Raw genomic sequence first — 25,338 nt, 5'->3', positions numbered from 1 at the left:
ATTTAAGAAAAATCACCTTTAAAAAAATTTAATGTTTGAATGTCAATAAATTGTTGACATGGACTGGTTTGCGGGTAAGCTTTTATACTTAGTGTACAATAAAGATTCAGTTTTGATGTCAATATAGTTGCTTCTGAAAGAATTAAACTATAAACAATAGCATTTATATTAATATCTCAATGGCAGTTCAGTATACTTTCATCATTGTTTTCAAATAACAAAACAGAACTAGTTTTAAAATTGAAAAAAAAAATGAAAAGAATTTCATAAATGGATGGTTTTTTAATTAATTAAAACAGAAGATGCATCAATACAGCATTACAATGTATATGATTAATATTTCTTTTCATGGACAATCATCATTTAAATTCTTCATTAAAAGTTAAATTCAGCTTCCTTGTGTCTAAAAATCCACATCCATGCTGTTCCATTTACCTAGAAATTAAATAAATAATATTTTTAACAACTTTCTGTAATATGAAAAAATTAATCATTGATTAAAACAGACAGCCAATATAGCAGTTGAATTAAAATTCACCTGTTTCTGTGACATTTGCATGTAAAATTAGAGTGTTCAGAGGTATATACCCAGCCACCTTTAATTTCCCTATCTTGAGCCAGGTACTCATGAGAGCTGGTACTCATGAGACTTAGGACATCATACCAGGACTAAAACCAGGGATCTGAACTCTTATCTTTTAGGATAGAAATGTGAAAGCTACTGTCTGACAGTCCCACTATCAAGCCATACATATTAATACTTGCAGTATATAATCTTAGTAGCAACATATTCTTTAAGAATTAGAACACTGAATCGATTTCAAACTTGGGCTTAAGCTGAAAAATGGCTTATTATAAAAAAATTCAGCTCACCTTTAGCTCAAGATCAGCACAAATAGCCACAGTAAAGTGTGAGAAAATTGCTTGCCAAGTACCTAGAGAATTTAAATATAATAAATTATTAAGTTTATCCATATATTATATTAAAATAATTATTTAACTAATATGAGATATTAATATATATATATATATATATATATATATATATATATATATATATATATATATATATATATATATATATATATATATATATATATATATATATATATATATATATATATATATATATATATATATATATATATATATTTATAAAAGGTTTAATTTATTGTAAAGGTTCAGTTTTCTATCTACTTAGCTTGTCTTAAAAACTAAAATATCTGGTTTACAGTTAACCATAGCTTAACTATTACAAAACTATTAGTTTCATTTTCATTACTTGTAACTAAAAATTGTAGTCAATAGATCTAAAACTTAATTCTATTAACAGCTAACTGTAACCATACTGACTCTGACCAATTTATTAATTTTTGTACCCTGTAATTCATTAATAATTAGGCTTATACTAAAAGGCCGAAAGTTATCAATTGTAGATTTTATAGTCCCTGGTCTAGACTAACAAGACTAGCCTACAAGTCTAATAGTACTAATACACATGATCTAGTTTATAAGTTTACTACTAGGCAACTTGCTAGAAGACTAGTACTTAACCAAACTTTAACTTGCTAAAAATAAAAGTGCCTAATACAATAGTAGATGGCCTAGTAATACTTTTTTTTTACTGTGCTACTTACACTGCTTTTGGTACTATTACTACGGCTAACTAACTACTAACTAAACTCTATTGTAGCTTGATGGAGATCTATCATCTTGCTCTTCTAGTAGTCTACACTACTTACTACTTAGAAAAGTAGTAGCACTACTGTAACAATTTCAAACTAAATTTAATCTATATACTATATATTACTAGATCTACTTATTGCAACACTGTAGTCTGATAAGTCTGTATGCCCTAAATGTATCTAGACCTAGATTCTAGTCTAATTTAGTTTCAGTCTAGTTATTAGTACCTACACTCTACAATAGTCTACAGTACTCTACACTACACTCTACTACTACTCTAATCACTCTACTGGCTACTGATCTAGATCTAGTAAATTAGTCTAGATTCTAGATATAAAAAAATTGATTTAAAATCAAAAACAGGTTAGCCTTACTAGGCATTACTAGCTCTTACTAAACTTAACTAGGGTAGGTTTTACCTAAACTAGATCTAATCTAGATCTAGAATCTATCTAGATCTACTAGATTCTCTAGATCTAGATTTTAGATCTAGGGCCTACCAACCATACTACCATCCATCTGCAACTAGAATCTAGATCTAGATCTATTCTACTATCTCTATATCGATCTAGTAATAGTATCTATCTAGCCATCTATTCTATCTACATGCTACTTCTAATAACTAATTAATAGGCCTACTTCTAAAATATTAAACAGTAATCACTGAGTAATCAGTACTAGAGTCTAGTTCAGTAATCTAGCTAGATCTAGATCTAGGTCTATTAACATTAACATTGTTGTCTAAGTTCTAGATATCTAGATCTAATATCTAGATCTAGATCTAGATTCGATTAATAAGTAAGTCGTAACTCGTAGGCTGAGTGAGACTGGAAGTCATCCTCATTTTCCTGTTGTTTTAGTTTTTACCGTCATCCTTTTCTTAATATTTTTAATATTTTATCTAGATCACTAAAATACTAGATTTAGAATCTAGATCTAGATCTAATATATTCTAATTCATGAACTTATACTCTTAGAACTAGATTAAAGCAATGTAGATCTTAGTTGGTAGATTCTAGAATCTAGATCTAGATCTAGGTCTGGGAATCTTAAGTCTCGTAGCAAAGACTGAGTAGAGTCAGAGTAATGTCCCCTAGCCTTGGACAAACTATCAACAAAAGAAATAAAATCAATATACTTACCGACACAAAACTATTATATTCAAAAATGCATACACATGTGTTTGTTCCCATCCATATGAACAAAACAGCGTTGAAAGTTTTTACAGTTGTTGCATTTCTGGAACGTTTGATGATTTTGAAATCTTGAAGCGGGACCTACTAACAAATAGCCGCCAAGTTTTTTGTTATCAATGGGAAACCCCGTTCACAACAATTGATTTAGTTCGAAAACTTTTATCTCTCCCTGGCTAACCAGACACGAATTAACGCGAGAAAGAACGATAAACTTACAAGTTCTATAAACAACACCCCACCCCACCCTACCCCTATAAACAGCCCCCCCCCCCCTCCCCCGCCTGCACGCAACAAAACATGACCACAACATTTGAACACAACTCACGATCAACACACCAGCAAATACCTTCACACAACTCCAACACTGGTCAAACGGTCGTTTTAATCTAGCTCCCCCCCCCCCACCCGATCCGTACCCCCACCCCCAGCATCCATAGCGAGGCGCACGAAAGCTAAGCGCCCCACCAAACGTTGAGTTGTCGCGCGGCTATCTCTAGGCCGTTCGCCCCGCGTACTGTGCGGGCCGGCTATTGGCGAGCAGAAAATTATTATTTATCTATTCTCTTTTTTTTTCTTCACAATATCGTTTTGAAAGGGATCTAGATGCGGGAAATGGTAGGTTCTCTTAGCACCTTAATCTCCTGCTTGGATTAGTTCTTTTATTTGTGAAGTGATTGTGTAATCCTTTCAATTAGGGATCAGGCTAATCTCACGGTCAAAGAAAATAAAAGTTTGAATAGTTTAAATTGAATCATATGCTCGATAGTCAACGAACTCATTAGTAAAGGCATTTATACGAATTGTTTAAATTCAAAATTAATTAATTGAATTGGTGGCAAGGCTAATATGTAGGCTGTTTATAGATGTGTTTTTTTCACGTGAACAAAAAAAAGTCCGGATCACAGATAGGTATTTTACTGAAATTATTCTAATAGGTTCAAAGGTTAATAGCCACGATTTATACCAGTTCATTTGACCATGTTAAATATCCCAATTGAAATGGTTGGCAGGTGGCTAATCTCGCCAGGTAAAACAGTTTAACCAACTGGATCAAATTGTGTTGGGGTGGCTGGTGTTTATGGTGTAGATGTCGATTGTGTGGTTGTTGGTGTTTATGGTGTAGATGGTGGTTGTGTGGTTGTTGGTGTTTATGGTGTAGATGGTGGTTGCTGGTGTTTATGGTGTAGATGGTGGTTGTGTGGTTGCTGATGTTTTGGTGTTATCATCTCTGCCGGCTTGAAGATTATTTTATAAAAATGAACCAAGAAACTGAACTAATGTTTGTGAACTGTGTTCATTGAGAAACTGAACTAATGTTTGTGAACTGTGTTCATTGAGAAACTGAACTAATGTTTGTGAACTATGTTCATTGAGAAACTAAACTAATGTTTTTGAACTGTGTTCATTGAGAAACTGAACTAATGTTTGTGAACTGTGTTCATTGAGAAAAAAAACTAATGTTTTTGAACTGTGTTCATTGAGAAACTGAACTAATGTTTGTGAACTGTGTTCATTGAGAAACTAAACTAATGTTTGTGAACTGTGTTCATTGAGAAACAAACTAATTTTTGTGAACTGTGTTCATTGAGAAACACTGAACTAATGTTTGTGAACTGTGTTCATTGAGAAACTGAACTAATGTTTGTGAACTGTGTTCATTGAGAAACTAAACTAATGTTTGTGAACTGTGTTCATTGAGAAACTGAACTAATGTTTGTGAACTGTGTTCATTGAGAAACTAACTAATGTTTGTGAACTGTGTTCATTGAGAAACACTGAACTAATGTTTGTGAACTGTGTTCATTGAGAAACTAACTAATGTTTGTGAACTGTGTTCATTGAGAAACACTGAACTAATGTTTGTGAACTGTGTTCATTGAGAAACTGAACTAATGTTTGTGAACTGTGTTCATTGAGAAACAAACTAATTTTTGTGAACTGTGTTCATTGAGAAACTGAACTAATGTTTGTGAACTGTGTTCATTGAGAAACTGAACTAATGTTTGTGAACTGTGTTCATTGAGAAACTAACTAATGTTTTTGAACTGTGTTCATTGAGAAACTGAACTAATGTTTGTGAACTGTGTTCATTGAGAAACTGAACTAATGTTTGTGAACTGTGTTCATTGAGAAACTGAACTAATGTTTGTGAACTGTGCTCATTGAGAAACACTGAACTAATGTTTGTGAACTGTGTTCATTGAGAAACTGAACTAATGTTTGTGAACTGTGTTCATTGAGAAACTGAACTAATGTTTGTGAACTGTGTTCATTGAGAAACTGAACTAATGTTTGTGAACTGTGTTCATTGAGAAACTAAACTAATGTTTTTGAACTGTGTTCATTGAGAAACTGAACTAATGTTTGTGAACTGTGTTCATTGAGAAACTGAACTAATGTTTGTGAACTGTGTTCATTGAGAAACTGAACTAATGTTTGTGAACTGTGTTCATTGAGAAACTAAACTAATGTTTTTGAACTGTGTTCATTGAGAAACTGAACTAATGTTTGTGAACTGTGTTCATTGAGAAACTAAACTAATGTTTTTGAACTGTGTTCATTGAGAAACTGAACTAATGTTTGTGAACTGTGTTCATTGAGAAACTGAACTAATGTTTGTGAACTGTGTTCATTGAGAAACAAACTAATTTTTGTGAACTGTGTTCATTGAGAAACACTGAACTAATGTTTGTGAACTGTGTTCATTGAGAAACTGAACTAATGTTTGTGAACTGTGTTCATTGAGAAACTAACTAATGTTTGTGAACTGTGTTCATTGAGAAACACTGAACTAATGTTTGTGAACTGTGTTCATTGAGAAACTGAACTAATGTTTGTGAACTGTGTTCATTGAGAAACTAAACTAATGTTTTTGAACTGTGTTCATTGAGAAACTGAACTAATGTTTGTGAACTGTGTTCATTGAGAAACTAAACTAATGTTTTTGAACTGTGTTCATTGAGAAACTGAACTAATGTTTGTGAACTGTGTTCATTGAGAAACTGAACTAATGTTTGTGAACTGTGTTCATTGAGAAACTGAACTAATGTTTGTGAACTGTGTTCATTGAGAAACTGAACTAATGTTTGTGAACTGTGTTCATTGAGAAACCGAACTAATGTTTTTTTAACCTACCCGTGTGTGGCGTTATTCTGAATCTTTTCTATGTTGGTGAGCAAAACGACAAAACTTGAAAACTTTTTTCAACAAAGCCGGTCGTATTGATTTAGACTAAGTTATGGTATTACCACCAGCAACAGCATAACAGCATTATCATACCAACCACGACACCATCACCAACATTCTACCACAAAGACGGCACCATCACCAACATGCTACCACCACAAAAACGACACCATCACCAACATTCTACCACAAAGACGACACCATCACCAACATGCTACCACCACAAAAACGACACCATCACAAACATTCTACCACAAACACGACACCATCACCAACATGCTTACCACCACAAAGATGACACCATCACCAACATTCTACCACAAAGACGACACCATCACCAACATGCTACCACCACAAACACGACACCATCACCAACATTCTACCACAAACACGACACCATCACCCCAACGTAAATTCGAATCCATTTGGTTTCCTTTTAACTAGCCCCTGTTTTTTTAATCAATTTGTTTGTCTAGCATTCTTGTCATTCTGTTAAAAACTCAGAGAAAGAAGATCCATCAAAATACATACAATGTGAGATTAGTGTAAAATTGTGAGATTTGTGTAAAATTGTGAGATTTGTGTAAAAATGTGAGATTTGTGTAAAATTGTGAGAATTGTGTAAAATTGTAAGATTTGTGTAAAAATGTTAGATTTGTGTAAAAATGTTAAATTTTTAGATTTGTGTAAAAATGATAGATTTGTGTAAAAATGTGAGATTTGTGTAAAATTGAGGTCCTAATGGGAATATGGTATGAAATTCTTCTGCATCGCAAAATACAATAAAATATGTGCTGGTCCTGTAAAAATGAGTGGTCCTGTTGTGTGGTCCTGTAAAAATGTGTGGTCCTGTTGTGTGGTCCTGTAAAAATGTGTGGTCCTGTTGTGTGGTCCTGTTGTGTGGTCCTGTTGTGTGGTCCTGTTGTGTGGTCCTGTTGTGTGGTCCTGTTATGTGGTCCTGTAAAAATGTGTGGTCCTGTTGTGTGGTCCTGTTATGTGGTCCTGTAAAAATGTGTGGTCCTGTTGTGTGGTCCTGTTATGTGGTCCTGTAAAAATGTGTGGTCCTGTTGTGTGGTCCTGTTATGTGGTCCTGTAAAAATGTGTGGTCCTGTTGTGTGGTCCTGTTATGTGGTCCTGTAAAAATGTGTGGTCTTGTTGTGTGGTCCTGTTGTGTGGTCCTGTAAAAATGTGTGGTCCTGTTGTGTGGTCCTGTAAAAATGTGTGGTCCTGTTGTGTGGTCCTGTTGTGTGGTCCTGTTGTGTGGTCCTGTTGTGTGGTCCTGTTATGTGGTCCTGTAAAAATGTGTGGTCCTGTTGTGTGGTCCTGTTATGTGGTCCTGTAAAAATGTGTGGTCCTGTTGTGTGGTCCTGTTATGTGGTCCTGTAAAAATGTGTGGTCCTGTTGTGTGGTCCTGTTATGTGGTCCTGTAAAAATGTGTGGTCCTGTTGTGTGGTCCTGTTATGTGGTCCTGTAAAAATGTGTGGTCCTGTTGTGTGGTCCTGTTATGTGGTCCTGTAAAAATGTGTGGTCTTGTTGTGTGGTCCTGTTGTGTGGTCCTGTAAAAATGTGTGGTCCTGTTGTGTGGTCCTGTAAAAATGTGTGGTCCTGTTGTGTGGTCCTGTAAAAATATGTGGTCCTGTTGTGTGGTCCTGTTGTGTGGTCCTGTAAAAATGTGTGGTCCTGTAAAAATGTGTGGTCCTGTAAAAATGTGTGGTCCTGTTGTGTGGTCCTGTAAAAATGTGTGGTCCTGTTGTGTGGTCCTGTAAAAATGTGTGGTCCTGTTGTGTGGTCCTGTTGTGTGGTCCTGTTGTGTGGTCCTGTTGTGTGGTCCTGTAAAAATGTGTGGTCCTGTAAAAATGTGTGGTCCTGTAAAAATGTGTGGTCCTGTAAAAATGTGTGGTCCTGTTGTGTGGTCCTGTAAAAATGTGTGGTCCTGTAAAAATGTGTGGTCCTGTTGTGTGGTCCTGTAAAAATGTGTGGTCCTGTTGTGTGGTCCTGTAAAAATGTGCGGTCCTGTAAAAATGTGTGGTCCTGTTGTGTGGTCCTGTTGTGTGGTCCTGTAAAAATGTGTGGTCCTGTTGTGTGGTCCTGTAAAAATGTGTGGTCCTGTTGTGTGGTCCTGTTGTGTGGTCCTGTAAAAATGTGTGGTCCTGTTGTGTGGTCCTGTAAAAATGTGTGGTCCTGTTGTGTGGTTCTGTAAAAATGTGTGGTCCTGTTATGTGGTCCTGTTGTGTGGTCCTGTAAAAATGTGTGGTCCTGTAAAAATGTGTGGTCCTGTTGTGTGGTCCTGTTGTGTGGTCCTGTAAAAATGTGTGGTCCTGTTGTGTGGTCCTGTAAAAATGTGTGGTCCTGTTATGTGGTCCTGTTGTGTGGTCCTGTAAAAATGTGTGGTCCTGTTATGTGGTCCTGTTGTGTGGTCCTGTAAAAATGTGTGGTCCTGTAAAAATGTGTGGTCCTATAAAAATGTGTGGTCCTGTTATGTGGTCCTGTAAAAATGTGTGGTCCTGTTGTGTGGTCCTGTAAAAATGTGTGGTCCTGTTGTGTGGTCCTGTAAAAATGTGTGGTCCTGTTGTGTGGTTCTGTAAAAATGTGTGGTCCTGTTATGTGGTCCTGTTGTGTGGTCCTGTAAAAATGTGTGGTCCTGTAAAAATGTGTGGTCCTGTTGTGTGGTCCTGTAAAAATGTGTGGTCCTGTTGTGTGGTCCTGTAAAAATGTGTGGTCCTGTTATGTGGTCCTGTTGTGTGGTCCTGTAAAAATGTGTGGTCCTGTTATGTGGTCCTGTTGTGTGGTCCTGTAAAAATGTGTGGTCCTGTAAAAATGTGTGGTCCTATAAAAATGTGTGGTCCTGTTATGTGGTCCTGTAAAAATGTGTGGTCCTGTTGTGTGGTCCTGTAAAAATGTGTGGTCCTGTTGTGTGGTCCTGTAAAAATGTGTGGTCCCGCCTGGAAGAAACCAGATCTACCTCTGATTGTCATCGGAGTTCTCTCCCCTTACTCGGGCGTGTGTTTTTTGCTGATTGGCTGGACGATAAAGGGAGGCTATTCCCCTTTTTTTCTCTGAAAAAAAAAGTAATTCATTTCAATTGATTGAGTTCTGTAAGCCGATAACACAATCCTAGCTTTTAAATTTTACAAAGCACCGAGATTACAGTTTGGTTAAACATGGTGTTCTGGTGAAACTTTTGGGTAGACAGAGGGGGGGGGGGGGGACTTTTCCAAGGGGACTTTTCTAAGGTGAACTTTTATGAGGAGAAACTTTTCTAAGGGGACTTTAAAGAGTTGGTCGTTATGAATATCTAAAACCAAGATTTCAAAAGAGTTTGATAATAAATACATGGATCCATAATATGCCGGCTCTTCTTGCTGCTACTTCTCAGTTAAAGATGCATTAAACCTTTAATTCCCAGCTACAGAATCTGTTTTTGAAGCATCAGTAATTAAAACAAGTAACCGCTACTAATATATTTCCGTAGAAATATATTAGCATCAGTAATTAAAACAAGTAACCGCTACTAATATATTTCCGTAGAAAAGTTTGCTCCACCGAAAATTTGGTCCATCAAAAATTTGCTCCATCGAAAATTTAGTCCATCAAAAATTTGGTCCATCAAAAATTTGGTCCATCAAAAATTTGGTCCATCAAAAAATCGCTCCACCGAAAATTTAGTCCATCAAAAATTTAGTCCATCAAAAATTTGCTCCACCGAAAATTTAGTCCATCAAAAATTTGGTCCATCAAAAATTTGGTCCATCAAAAATTTGGTCCATCAAAAATTTGGTCCATCAAAAATTCGCTCCACCGAAAATTTAGTCCATCAAAAATTTGGTCCATCAAAAATTTGGTCCATCAAAAATTTGGTCCATCAGGCCTGTATACTGGGGATCGGATGGTCCCTAAACACGTGACCTAGCGGGTTTTCCCGATGGCCGAAATGGTGGCGTGCGATTGGCGGTCAAGTGGAGATAAGCAAATTAGATCAGGTGCTATTTTTAGGTGGACGTTACTCGTTCACACTAGGAACTTGCTACAATTGTCTTATGTTATAGCTACAAATATCTTATGTTATAGCTACAAATGTCTTATTTTTATATCTTATGTTATACCTACAAATGTATGTTATAGCTACAAATGTCTTATGTTATACATACAAATGTCTTATGTTATAGCTACAAATGTCTTATGTTATAGCTACAAATGTCTTATTTTTATATCTTATGTTATAGCTACAAATGTCTTATGTTATAGCTACAAATGTCTTATGTTATAGCTACAAATATCTTATGTTATACCTACAAATCTATGTTATAGCTACAAATGTTTTATGTTATAGCTACAAATGTCTTATGTTATAGCTACAAATATCTTATGTTATACCTACAAATCTATGTTATAGCTACAAATGTTTTATGTTATAGCTACAAATGTCTTATGTTATAGCTACAAATATCTTACTTTATAGCTACAAATGTCTTATGTTATAGCTATAAATGTCTTATGTTATAGCTACAAATGTCTTATGTTATAGCTACAAATATCTTATGTTATAGCTACAAATATCTTACTTTATAGCTACAAATGTCGTTATTTGTAACAAATGTCCCGTAAAGTTATAGGTCACGTGTGACACAAAAGTTGTCGATATTGTCTGGTTGGAATGTCGAGCTTTAACCCTATAGCACGGGACGGTGTGGTCAAGTGTTAGAACATATGACTTGAAGGTCTGAAGTTCGAATCCCGGTTCAAGTCTGTAGAAAGTCCCTGAGGCTGCCCAGCTCTAATGGGTACCTGACTCAGGTTAGGGAAAAGTAAAGGCGGCATAGTGTTGACTACACTATCTCCACATATGCCGAGGTTACAGAAACAGGTCTTTTCTACTTCACTTGCCCAATGGACCGTCAGGTTCGAAAGGGAACTTTACTTAATAGGACTGGTAAGTAGGTCGCCAACCAGTTCTACGGCTCAATAAAACCTGCATTAGCCACAGAACTGGTTTGTGACTTACTTACCAGCCCTATTGTGGCGGCTGTGTTTTGTTCTACTGTCACTAAAATATTCAAATCATCCCCCCACCCCCTACACCTCCCTCACCCCCTCCCCTCACCCCCCCCCCCTCTCACCTCCCCCAACTTCCGAAATTATTCTGGGCTGGCAACCCCAGAACCTGGTCTCTAATTACAAATTATTGATTGGTTTTTTAACCACTAATTATTGATTGGTTTTTTAACCACTTGATTTCATAACCGCGCCGAATGGAGAAGAATTGATTTCCCACGGACCTCTTGTGTAGCACAACACTTTTTTATCGTGTAAAACTACACTTCTTGTGACGTTTGGATCACATTTCAAATCGAGGCTTGAGCTTAGCTTCACACTTTGATGGTTTTAATCGAAATCCATTGTCTCACACCATACAGACATGTTTCACACTCTACTCCACCTACAGTTTCCTGACCCCCGTCTAGGTCTAGTCAATAGACAGTAGTCTAGTCAATAGACAGTAGTCAAGTCAATAGACAGTAGTCTAGTCAATAGACAGTAGTCTAGTCAATAGACAGTAGTCTATGTCTTGTCAATAGAGACGAGCTTTCTATTCACTGTTGTTATATCAATGTGGTGTGAAGTTGTGTACATTTGGTGTGTAGGTGTATACAATTGGTGTATTGTTATATCAATTAGGTGTGTAGGTGTATACAATTGGTGTGTTGTTATATCAATGTGGTGTGTAGGTGTATACAATTGGTGTGTTGTTATATCAATTTGGTGTGTAGGTGTATATAATTGGTGTGTTGATATATCAATTTGGTGTGTAGGTGTATACAATTGGTGTTTTGTTATATCAATGTGGTGTGTAAGTGTATACAATTGGTGTATTGTTATATCAATGTGGTGTTTAGGTGTGTACATTTGGTGTGTAGGTGTATACAATTGGTGTATTGTTATTTCAATTAGGTGTGTAGGTGTATACAATTGGTGTGTTGTTATATCAATTTGGTGTGTAGGTGTATACAATTGGTGTGTTGTTATATCAATTTGGCGTGTAGGTGTATATAATTGGTGTGTTGATATATCAATTTGGTGTGTAGGTGTATACAATTGGTGTGTTGTTATATCAATTTGGTGTGTAGGTGTATACAATTAGTGTGTTGATATATCAATTGGGTGTGTAGGTGTGTACACTTTGGTGTGTTGGTGTGTAGGTGTGTGTCTTTAGTGAACCTCCTGTTGAATCTGTCATTTTAAAAGATTTTTAAATTTCTTGCCGGAAAAGAAAAGTTTGTAATCAAATAATTTCTGATTGTCTTTACTGCAGGTCAGACGGTGTAGTATGAACAAAATGTCAGCATGACGCCATCTTTGATTTGTTAGAGCGAGAGATTGGAAGAGTTTATTACCTCACCTCACTCCATCTTTGAGCAGTCACACAGATTGTCAAGTTCCTAAACGTGACATCACCAAAACTTGGCACACAGATTGTCAAGTTACTAAACGTGACATCACCAAAACTTGGCACACAGATTGTCAAGTTACTAAACGTGACATCACCAAAACTTGGTACACAGATTGTCAAGTTACTAAACGTGACATCACCAAAACTTGGCACACAGATTGTCAAGTTACTAAACGTGACATCACCAAAACTTGGCACACAGATTGTCAAGTTACTAAACGTGACATCACCAAAACTTGGCACACAGATTGTCAAGTTCCTAAACGTGACATCACCAAAACTTGGCACACAGATTGTCAAGTTACTAAACGTGACATCACCAAAACTTGGCACACAGATTGTCAAGTTCCTAAACGTGACATCACCAAAACTTGTCACACAGATTGTCAAGTTTCTATCACAACGTGACATCACCAAAACTTGGCACACAGATTGTTCCTATCACAACGTGACATCACCAAAACTTGGCACACAGATTGTTCCTATCACAACGTGACATCACCAAAACTTGGCACACAGATTGTCAAGTTCCTAAACGTGACATCACCAAAACTTGGCACACAGATTGTCAAGTTACTATCACAACGTGACGTCACCAAAACTTGGCAGCAGTCTGAGACCAGAGAGGTGACATGCGGTGGATTATTTCCAGCCCCACCCCCACGGACTATGACGTCATGTTCGTCCTGCCCATCCTGTGTTCACTCCTGACCGGTGTAGTGGGCTACAACGGGGGAATCCCCATAGGTGAGTGGTCTCGCGATCAACTGCCGGTCTTATGGCTGTCAGACTGCCGGTCTTATGGCTGTCAAACGGCCGGTCTTATGGCTGTCAGACTGCCGGTCTTATGTCTGTCAGACTGCCGGTCTTATGTCTGTCAGACTGCCGGTCTTATGGCTGTCAGACTGCCGGTCTTATGGCTGTCAAACGGCCGGTCTTATAAATTTCAGACTGCCGGTGTTATGTCTGTCAGACTACCGGTCAATGCTAATGTGACCCCAACCCATAATTAACCCATCACTAAATCACCAGAACCTCAACACAATCTTGACCTCTCACCCCTCTCCCCGTCCCTCAGACCCCCCCCCCCCACCCCACACACACACACCAAATTAGGCTACGCTGATGTTTTGGCCAATCACGTGATCTAATTGAATCTGATCTTGTCAGGCGTGCATTATGTCCGGCGTCATGACGTCACAGTGTCTGTGCTCGTATGACGTCACACTGACCCGTTGGTCTAACCGTCAGACGGTGTCCGGCACTGCGTATGACGTCACATGTGCCCGTTGGTCTACCCGTCAGACGGTGTCCGGCATGTTGTATGACGTCACATGTGCCCGTTGGTCTACCCGTCAGACGGTGTCCGGCATGTTGTATGACGTCACATGTGCCCGTTGGTCTACCCGTCAGACGGCATGTCGTAGAAGTCTAATCGATTCATCAATCATCTGTGGTTCCCTTTAAAAATATCATCATTGATCTTTTCAAGACATTGGTTATACCACGAGGGAGGTTGATAGGAAGGTACTGCCCTACACCCTTATTCATCATAATGAGCAGGGGGTGGGGTAGGCCTATATAATGAGGGATCGCAGTCAAATGTTATATAATGTGTATGAGGTTAGGGGGAGGATATTACAAACTGTTCCACGATCTCTAGTCTTACTTCTACTTAATTAATTATTAATTAATTGTATTTTAAACAAAAGACGGTATAAATAGTCAGTGCAGGAACTACAAACATAAAGCGCGAGCAAATTCCCCTAAACTTTCCCGTTTAATTAATTAATTAATTTAATATAATGGCTTTAGAAATGTTTTTTAAAGAAATTATTTTAAAATATTTTTTTAAAGATAATAGAATCGAGTAGAAAAAGAATTGCGCACCCAATGAACGTAAATATTTTGAAAATAATTGAGCGAAACATTCGTACTTTATAAAGAAACATTAATTAATATTTTTTTAACTTAATTAACCATCTATTTAAGTCACTGTTTAATTCACAGTGCAGTGTAATCGAGTCTCGACCTACGTGCAAAGTTTGAAATGAATCAGTCCGTTAGAAGTGGTATTTTGGAAAAAATCGAGAATATGGTAAAATACTACTTCCGGTCACCGGAAATCTCAAAAAATTAGGGGAGAAAATCAATAGAATAAAATCTTGTATTTATTTTAAATTTCGTTTATCTAACTAAAAAGGTATTTAACTTATCTTTATTTTAGGAAACGGAAATAGAGTAAAGTGCTACTTCCGAATATCGGAGGTAATTTCTCTAAATTCTAAAGCAATCCAGTTATAAGATTCTACTTATATATGAAATCATATATACCTAACTGAAACAGTATTTAAGACATCGTGTTGCCAAGAAAATAGAGCCACGTACCACTTCCGGTTACTGGAAATCGTGCAAAAGTTGAAAAGAACTTTCGCATACCATCTAATACTTGAAATTTTGTTTACCTCGCTTTAACGGTACTCACGTAATCAGCTTTTGAGATACCGGAAGTAAAGTATGTATCCCATCCGGTTCCCGGAAATCGTTAAAAAGCGAGAGAAAACTATACATTTGAAACAAAAAAATTAACATCACTGAATCTGTACTCTAGTTATCTTGTTTACAGACGCATACAGAGAAGCAAAACGAAGTTTTACCGTCTTCGGAAGATTATAAAACCACGATTTTTATCAAAATCTTAATTTAGATTTTTTACACGTTTAGAATGCACCCTTTATATTCCGTACACGATACAGTCGGGAGTACTGGCAAGCTGCAAAACATCAAAAACTGTCAAATGTCGTCAAAAAATCTTCGATAGATTACAATACTTTCTCCATACTCGGTTTACGAGTAAGTAAAAAAAAACGCGTCCCGTAAGAAAAGACCTATATATATATATATATATATATATATATATATATATATATATATATATATATATATATATATATATATATATATATATATATATATATATGTGTGTGTGTGTGTGTATATATATATATATATCTATATATATAATTCTCTTCTGGGAGACGCTAGAAAACAAGCTGTAAACGCGCTCCCTACCACCCCACCCCTACATGGTCTTAGTGAGCTGTATTCACTCTAAATGTTTACAAGCAGAGCCGGGTTTAGTGACGACTATTAGGGGCAGATTATTTTGTTTGAAACGATTTTAAACGTAGGGGGGGGAGGAAAGGGGGGGAGGGTTATGGTCCTTAACGAGCTACTTATAGTGTTTTAAAGAAATATTTTCAGTGGCAGCGTTGGTACTGTCGAATTCACAAATTATGAATTACTGAAAAGTAGAAAAAGCAACAACTAAATAGCGGCGTATGTTATACCGCGGGCCGGCTCGTATATATATAATTCTCTTCTGGGAGACGCTAGAAAACAAGCTGTAAGCGCGCCTTGCAGTCCCCTCTCTTCTTCACTAGGCATAAATCAACCTCCCCCACCCCACATGGTCTGGTGAGCTGTGGTTCACGCTAAATGCCTATAATCATAGAGCCGGGTTTAGTGACTCCTATTAGGACCAACCGATAGTATGTTAAAGCAAATATTTTCAGTGGCAGCATTGGTACTGTCGAATTCACAAATTATATTACTATAAAGTAGAAAATAAAACAACTAAATAGCGGCGTATGATACGCCGCGGGTCGGCTCGTATATATATATATAGGTATATATATATGTATATATATATATATATATATATATATATATATATATATATATATATATATATATATATATATATATATATATATATATATATATATATATATATATATATATATATATATATGTCATTGCAAATTCTACCGATCATCAGACAACGACCACCGCACAAATGGACTCAAAAATATTTCGAGCCTGAAATTATCAAGTTTTTAAAACATATTTTACTCCTTTATGGCCGCCGAAAATTGTGATAATTAACTGCATATCTGAGAAGTCGGTCAAAAGTATATGAACCACGAAGCTAGATAAAGTGATTGTAATGGTTTCCTGTGTACGTTTTACTCTGTTTCTCTGTATTTCTATCATTGAATGACCTCCCTTTATCTTGGCTGATCAAACAAGCTCAGGATGATGTTCAGAGATTAAGCTCAGAGTTTAATGTAACAGATTAAGCTCAGAGCTTAATGTAACAGATTAAGCTTGGGTTCCTCTACTTTTATTTTAGGGACAGCCTTTATTACTTGAACAAACAATGCTGGGGGGGGGGGGGGAGTGTGTGCAATCCCTACCTCCCATCCTCTACCCCGCCCCGATGCTTTTTTTGTAGAGCTTAACGGTGGCAGATTTTTACCTGATCGAATGTTCCAGTTGAACAACCTCCACAAGTGGCATAGTGGCATAGGTGTACACGGTTTTTTCTGGTCGCTGCATATATATATATATATATATATATATATATATATATATATATATATATATATATATATATATATATATATATATATATATATATATATATATAATATAGTATAAGAATTACGCACTAAATGAACATACACAATGTATGTATGATAGTGCGGACAATTAGCAATTTTTAAAGAAAAATTGATTACATATTTAAAATAAAAGATAATAAAACATCTAATTGAACTAAATTTATGTGACAGTTGACTGTCATAGAGTCCAGACTGACCTAAAATTGTTGAAGACATCGGTCCAGTACAGTGATCTTGTTTCAAAAATTGTATATAGCGTTCTGTAATACTTTTGTTGTCAGGAAATCACTCAAAATTTAAAAGAATCTAGAGAATAATATATTATACTTTAGCTAATTATAACTGTACTTAATTAAGATGTCGGTATTTTAGAAGCCAGAACAGTGTTTCTTCCAGACTTTTTTCTCCCGGGGGGGGGGGGTCACTTGAAACTTTCGGGAGGGGGGGGGCGGACAACATTTTCTGGGAAGGGGCGGACATTGTCAAAAGTATATATTTTCTATAGAAATTCCATTTCGTCCGGGGGGGGGGGGGGGCGGTAGACTATCTTCTCCCCCCCCCCCCCCCACCTCCCCCGAAGAGATGCCTGAAAAAAAACTCTGAGCCAGAACTAAAGTTAAGTACCACTTCCGGTTACTGGAAATCGCTCAAAAGTTAATACAGAACTATAATTTTGATATTATATGAAATTTTGCCACCATAACTGAAATGGTTCTCAAGTTATTGTGTTTACAGACACGTACATAGCCTCACTGACACACAGATATACAGATGTACAGACACAAAGAAATACATACAGTTTTCCGACTCTGGGGGGGGGGTGTAAAACGTCGATATTTGTCAAAATCTCGAGTTTAATTTTTTTGTACGATTACAATACTTTCTCAGTGAAATTAAAAAGTAAAGAATAAATTTAGTTTGGTGTGACCTTTCTAAGCTATGATTAGAAATAAGTTTTCTCGTTTTTTTTAAACCTCCGTACGGTTTACTATACGGAGTAGAGCCTATGTAACTGTCGGTCGGTATGTGTGTATGTGTGTCTGTAAACACGATAACTTGAGTACCGTTTCGGCTGACGAAATGTCATATAAGTATTTTTTTTTAATTGGTAGTTTGTCGCTCTACTCCTGGTATCCACAAAAATGTATTTATAAATTAGGCTTTAAAATTAACTTAAATATTAAATTCTTGAATAACAAAATGGGGGGTGGCTGTTTTGTGTGATCACTCGATCAGTGATTGATTCGATCAGTGATTGATTCGATCAGTGATTGATTCGATCAGTGGTTACAGCTGGAGTTCTATGACGTTAGTGTCAGTGTAATCTTGTCAAGGTTATAGATTTGGTCAGTCGTTAGGGTTGTGTCAGTCGTTAGGTTTGTGACAGTCGTTAGGTTTGTGTCAGTCGTTGTATCTTTGAGTGAGCACTGAACATAACCCTGGCCGCTGCTGCTAGAGACGAGGTCGATATTTTCTGGTTTGTTCATCTTGTTGTCACAACCAGTCGCTAAATATTTGATCAGCCCGGTGTCAGGTCGCTCATTGCTGGTCAGAGATTCATACCGACAACAACACATGACATGATACGACACGACATGACATGACACGACATGACATAATACGACATGACACGACATGACACGACATGACATGACACGACACGACATGACACGACATGATACGACACGACATGACACGACATGACATGACATGATACGACATGACACGACATGACATGACATGATACGACACGACATGACACGACATGACATGACACGACATGGCATGACATGACATGACATGAAATAACATAACACGACACGACATGACACGACACGACATGGCATGACATGGCATGACATTACACGACATAACATGACATGACACAACATTATCCAAGATTTTGATGCATCGCCAAAGGCAACCTACCCTCATTAATTAGTGGTGACGTATGATTGTTGTTAGATGACGACAGACTCGGGGCTGTTCGTCCAACCGCTAATTCCGAGAGCACTCGTTTTATTTTTCTTTCGGAAATCGTCTATTAGTCAACCCATCATTGGCCAACCCGTCATTGGTCAACCCGTCATTGGTCAACCCATCATTAGTCAACCCGTCTCTGGGATGCCCATCACACAACCTTCTCTATAAATTCCAAAAATAGTGGGCTTGACCGTGTCACTTAGGAGAGCCTGAACAAAAGTTGTGACACATTGTGACACTTTGACAGTGTGACAGTGTGACAGTGTGACAGTGTGACACTTTGACAGTGTGACAGTGTGACATTGTGAGAGTGTGACACTGTGACAATGTGACAGTGTGACACTTAAGTTGAGTCTGAAGATACCCTTAATCTCGCTTATTAGAACAGAATTGGAAAATGAGATTTAATGTCTCGGTTCCCATGACAACGTGTTCTGTGCCAAAAAATGTATTTAAGATGTATGGCCATGCACTTGATGACTCCATGTAGGGGGGGGGAGATCTGGGTAGGTAAGGAGAGGATAACTCTAGTCATAGGACAGTCCTGCTTAGGGTGGGGGGGGGGGGGGTCTGGGTAGGAAAGGAGAGGATAACTCTAGGACAGTCCTGCTAATTAGCTCACTTTGTTAACTCTTTTATTTCTGACTTTGGTTTTCTTACATTAGGTCATGACCTTTATTTCTGTCATTGGTTTTCTTACATTAGGTCATGACCTTTATTTCTGTCATTGGTTTGCTAACATTAGGTCATGACCTGTATCCACATGGAGGTCGTGGGTATACACATTAACCTGAAGCAGCATACAAACATCCAGAATGTTCATTAGCTATGGACTATGTGGGTATGACTAATCCACACAAATCTTCAAACTGAAAATGACGTCAAAATTTTCCATCTAGGGCCTGTGCCCTGCACCCAGTGTTTTGGTACTTAATGAAAACAATTTCCCACACACCAGATCCTGCACATCAAACCCTACACCCCACTCCCCACACCCCATACCTCACTCTCTGGCACCTCACCCCCCACCGTCCCCACATCTCCCCCCGATATCAGCGGCATCGTGTCGTGTTGACAACGTTTAAATATTCCACACTGATTAGCATAAAGCCTCGGTCTAGTCCCGTTAGATTTAAATATATCACACAATCAGACATTTTTCTGTCCGTTCTGACATTTATAACATCCCACCCTGACTAGCATGTAACCACCCAACCCATCCCCCCCACCCCAACCCCCACCCCCCACACCCTCCCTCGTGCACATGGAAATACATTGGATTTTCATAAATCAGGGGCCGCAATCACGGCCCAGTTTCTAGCTTTGGTTAATCTACCCCAATAAATATGCCAGCCATAGCGAGTGATGCCCCTGTTTTCAGCCTCCGTAGATTAAATGTCAGATTCATCCAAAATTCATCCAACTTTTTAGTCCCTGGCGTTTCAGAATTTCTTTCATTCTGTTTAACACATCGTAACGTGGGTTTTAAACACTGGTCGTGGCATCAGCATGGGGGACATTTTGGGCGGGTAGGACATTTGGTGCTGGTAGGACATTTTGGGCGGGTAGGACATTTGGGACATTTGGAGCTAGTAGGTTAAATTGGGATATAATTAAATAAAAACATTTGAAATTAGGATATCGGAGAGTGTGATAAATAATACAGATATTTTCACCGAGTCTCTAGCACGTGAGCTAATCACTCAGGTGGCATGGGTTCGGAACCTAAGCAGTCAGTGCAGTCACTGTCAAAGTCTTGTAATTGTTCAAAAAAAATCGAGATTTTTGCAAATCTCGACGTTTTACCATTCCCTTACGGAAAAACATAGTTTTGCAATCTTGTCTGTATGTCTGTGTGTGTGTATGTGTGTGTGTGTGTCTGCGTGTGTGTGTGTAAACACGATAACTTGAGTACCGCTACAGCTAGGTTGATGAAATTTCATATGTAAGTATTATATCAAAATCGTAGATCCGTATCAACTTTTGAGCTATTTCCGATAACCGGAAGTGGAACTTTCTACTTTGAATTTTTCAAAAGCCTATAAATTGAGTACTATTTCAGATAGATAAACGAAATTTCACTTGGAAGTAAAAGATCTAATTCTCTGTCTTCTGTCAAATTTTGAGTAATTTCCGTTGACCGGAAATAGTATTTTTTGCTATTTTTGATTTCTCAAAAAACGCATGTGAATTTATAGTACTAATATTTCGCACTATTATGCACATTTTATTTGACGTTCACTTGGTGTGCAATTCTTTTTTCTACGAGATTTTATTTTATTTTAAAAAGTTTAAGTAGGGCCTATTTCAAATGGATTAAAAGTTATCTCTATATCCCGAGTTGCCATCCTCTGTTGTTTCAAATAAGAATATTCGAGAAAGTTTAGGGGAGATCACTCCCGGTTTATTTTTTTAATGCTCCCACCAAGAAAGTGGGCAGAGGGAATTCTCAAAGCACGAGAATGACTAATTATTTCTTTATTTTTTTTTTACGTTTGGCTTAATGATTTATTTATTTATTATTCGTATGAGTTCCGAGCAAGAAAAAAAACCGCCTTATAATTATTATGACACTGATTTAGATTAAGAGAATCACTGGTTTTGTTTTAAAAGATAGTTTCCCAATCATAAATTACAAAAGGGGTGGGCTGTAGGAATATCCACACCATTGACACGCCTATACCAGTGACGTGCAACCGCAATACGCATGCAGCGCTGTGCGGGCGCTTTGCTAGTATATAAATTCATCAATTCATTTTAATTGTTATATATATATATATATATATATATATATATATATATATATATATATATGAGTGAAGAAAATATAAATATAGTAATGATAAAAGCTCGGTATTATACACGTTTGAATTATTTACTTTTTGTGTACTATGTATTTTAAACTTTAAAATTACATGTTAGAAATGTATTAAAATCAACGTAAACCAATTACTTTAGTTTCAACAAATGTAATGTGTGCTTCACTTCACGTTCTATACATTCAAGCTACACTAGTCACAACCTAAATGTAATGTGATGAAATATCCCACGTCATCTCAAGTTATTGTGGTGAAGCTCACACAGACGCAGACACACAGACATACATACAGACAATATTTCAAACTGGATTTTTTTTCCGACACAAGACGACCACAATACTACATTAGTTTGGTGTGAATGGAACTTATTAAGCTAGTAAAAAAAATAATATTTATCTCAACACACAATCTAATAAAATCGTAAAGAGACGAAAATTGTCTTTCCCTTTAGATCGACTTATCTGCTAAAATAAGGGATTGAAGTTGTACTTAGCTCTGCTAAAGTAAGGGATTGAAGTTGTACATAGCTCTGTTAAAGTAAGGGATTGAAGTTGTACATAGCTCTGCTAAAGTAAGGGATTGAAGTTGTACATAGCTCTGCTAAAGTAAGGGATTGAAGTTGTACATAGCTCTGCTAAAGTAAGGGATTGAAGTTGTACATAGCTCTGCTAAAGTAAGGGATTGAAGTTGTACATAGCTCTGCTAAAGTAAAGGGATTGAAGTTGTACATAGCTCTGTTAAAGTAAGGGATTGAAGTTGTACATAGCTCTGCTACAGTAAAGGATTGAAGTGTGACGCCTGTTCTCATGGACCTGATTTAGGTAGAAAACACACGACAAGCTGGCAATGGCCAACATACCTGGCCAGACAGCTTCTAATTATTTCAACTGAGTTCTTGCTAGTTAAGTGAATATCTGGTGAACGATATCTGCAAACAAAATGAACCCGCCAAAAATAGACTGACACATTGATTTGTCAATATCTCTTAGTCTTGACCTTGCCCTCCCTAGTCCATCAGTCAGGATTAGCACAGTCAAACACTTGGAAAAAACCCACAGTCAGGATTAGCACAGTCAAACACTTGGAAAAACCCATAGTCAGGATTAGCACAGTCAAACACTTGGAAAAACCCAACTCCTTAAATAGGTGTGCTAACACGCACACCAAGCAAAGACCACCTTTGGGTGATACATAAGACAAAAAATGGTGTAAAGTTGTTGAATTCTAATTTATTTTGAGATTTTAATTTGTCTGCCCGCTTCCCACCACTGCTAGATCCACTAACATACCACACACCACACACACTGCTAGACCCACCCCACACACCACACACACACTGCTAGACCCACCCCACACACCACACCCCACACACCACACCCCACACACACTGCTAGACCCACCCCACACACCACACCCCACACACCACACCACACACACACTGCTAGACCCACCCCACACACCACACCCCACACACCACACCACACACACACTGCTAGACCCACCCCACACACCACACCCCACACACCACACCACACACACACTGCTAGACCCGCCCCACACACCACACACACCACACTTCCACACACACACTGCCAGACCCGCCCCACACACCACACACACCACACTTCCACACACACACTGCCAGACCCGCCCCACACACCACACTTCCACACACACACTGCTAGACCCGCCCCACACACCACACACACCACACTTCCACACACACACTGCCAGACCCGCCCCACACACCACACTTCCACACACACACTGCCAGACCCGCCCCACACACCACACTTCCACACACACACTGCTAGACCCGCCCCACACACCACACACACCACACTTCCACACACACACTGCCAGACCGGTCCCACACACCACACACACACCACACTTCCACACACACACTGCCAGACCCGCCCCACACACCACACACACACACCACACTTCCACACACACTGTCAGACCCGCCCAACGTTTTACTCTGTTGTCCCACTAGTTGACAGCGTTGATCCCAGTGCTATACTTGCTATGGAGCAGCTAATGACATCTTAATGTGACATTATACATGACATTTAAACTTGACATCTTAATGTGACATTATACATGACATTTAAACTTGACATCTTAATGTGACATTATACATTACATTTAAACTTGACATCACAATATGACATTATACATGACATTTAAACTTGACATCTTAATATGACCTATGAACATGACATGAATACGACATCCAAACTTGGTGTGAGGTAATGACATGAAGACAACCAACAAAAGAAAAGTCTATCAAAAGAAAAAAATTTTAAGATGGTAAAAAACGTCTTACTGCTCCCTACCCCCCCCCCCCTCACAATATGATGACCTTCCCTCTATCATCAGATCATTTTCCCCCCATCGTCAAATCATTACCTGCCCCCCCCCCCCCCCCCCCCCGTCCCCCCGTCCCTTCGTCCCCCTTATATGATTACCTCCCTTCCCCAAGTCATCCCAGTCAATATTTCAAGTCATCAGCACACAACTTGTTCTTTCTCTTGATTTTTGTCAGTTTTTTTTTACTGGCAAGTTTTCCTCCCGCTTATTATTCGAGTGAGTTTTAATTGGGCCGGTCTAACATTGCCGTGTACGGCACTTGCCGGGGACGGCACTTTATTGGAATGAGCCCCCTCCCCCGCCCTCCCCCGCCCCTCTACAAAGCTCTCGTCTGCCTGATGACCCTCGGAGACAATAATTGCTTTTTGATCGGAACAATTTGTGTATCGATATCGCCCAGACACACTTTGGAGTTGTATCGAAACAACCCATTTGAACTCGATTCTTCGGCTGACTTGTTCACGCGCATAGTTAGAGGAATAAATATTTGGCCAACAGGCCATTCAATAACAAAATATTTGGCCATCAGGCCATTCAATAACAAAATATTTGGCCATCAGGCCATTCAATAACAAAATATTTGGCCATTAAGCCATTCAATAACAAAATATTTGGCCATCAGGCCATTCAATAACAAAATATTTGGCCATCAGGCCATTCAATAACAAAATATTTGGCCATTAGGCCATTCAATAACAAAATATCTCGGCCATCAGGCCATTCAATAACAACATATTTGGCCATTAGGCCATTCAATAACAAAATATTTGGCCATTAGGCCATTCAATTTCAATAACAAAATATTTGGCCATTAGGTCATTAAAAAACAAAATATTTGGCCATTAGGCCATTCAATAACAAAATATCTCGGCCATCAGGCCATTCAATAACAAAATATTTGGCCATCAGGCCATTCAATAACAAAATATTTGGCCATCAGGCCATTCAATAACAAAATATTTGGCCATCAGGCCATTCAATAACAAAATATTTGCCATCAGGCCATTCAATAACAAAATATTTGGCCATCAGGCCATTCAATAACAAAATATCTGGCCATTAGGCCATTCAATAACAAAATATTTGGCCATTAGGCCATTCAATAACAAAATATTTGGCCATCAGGCCATTCAATAACAAAATATTTGGCCATCAGGCCATTCAATAACAAAATATTT

General features: G+C 38.0%; 1 protein-coding gene and 1 long non-coding RNA gene across 3 annotated transcripts in view; one reads left to right on the top strand and one right to left on the bottom strand.

Annotated features, from left to right (window-relative positions):
• Window positions 1–281: 281 nt before the first annotated feature.
• Window positions 282–2,177, bottom strand: LOC131936998 (uncharacterized). Its single transcript, XR_009386135.1, has 3 exons — window positions 2,106–2,177; window positions 874–935; window positions 282–435 (listed from the first exon to the last, which is right to left on the bottom strand). It is a non-coding gene; the product is annotated as an uncharacterized LOC131936998 (long non-coding RNA).
• Window positions 2,178–12,747: 10,570 nt separating this feature from the next.
• The window catches only part of LOC131937013 (glutamate receptor 3), an 81,839-nt gene continuing 69,248 nt past the window's right edge, over window positions 12,748–25,338 (top strand). For both annotated transcript variants that reach the window (XR_009386140.1, XM_059294193.1), the window contains exon 1: window positions 12,748–13,263. Coding sequence is in view for 1 of the 2 variants with exons in the window: in XM_059294193.1 (XP_059150176.1) it covers window positions 13,149–13,263 (115 nt within the window). In the remaining variant the exon portion in view is untranslated. The remainder of the gene's footprint in view (window positions 13,264–25,338) is intronic.

Source organism: Physella acuta, unplaced genomic scaffold, assembly GCF_028476545.2.
Source record: "Physella acuta isolate Inbredline_101_S28 unplaced genomic scaffold, ASM2847654v3 ptg000017l, whole genome shotgun sequence".
Classification (NCBI taxonomy): domain Eukaryota; kingdom Metazoa; phylum Mollusca; class Gastropoda; family Physidae; genus Physella; species Physella acuta.
Note: the sequence above shows the minus strand (reverse complement) of the source record. Positions and strands in the feature narration are given on the sequence as shown.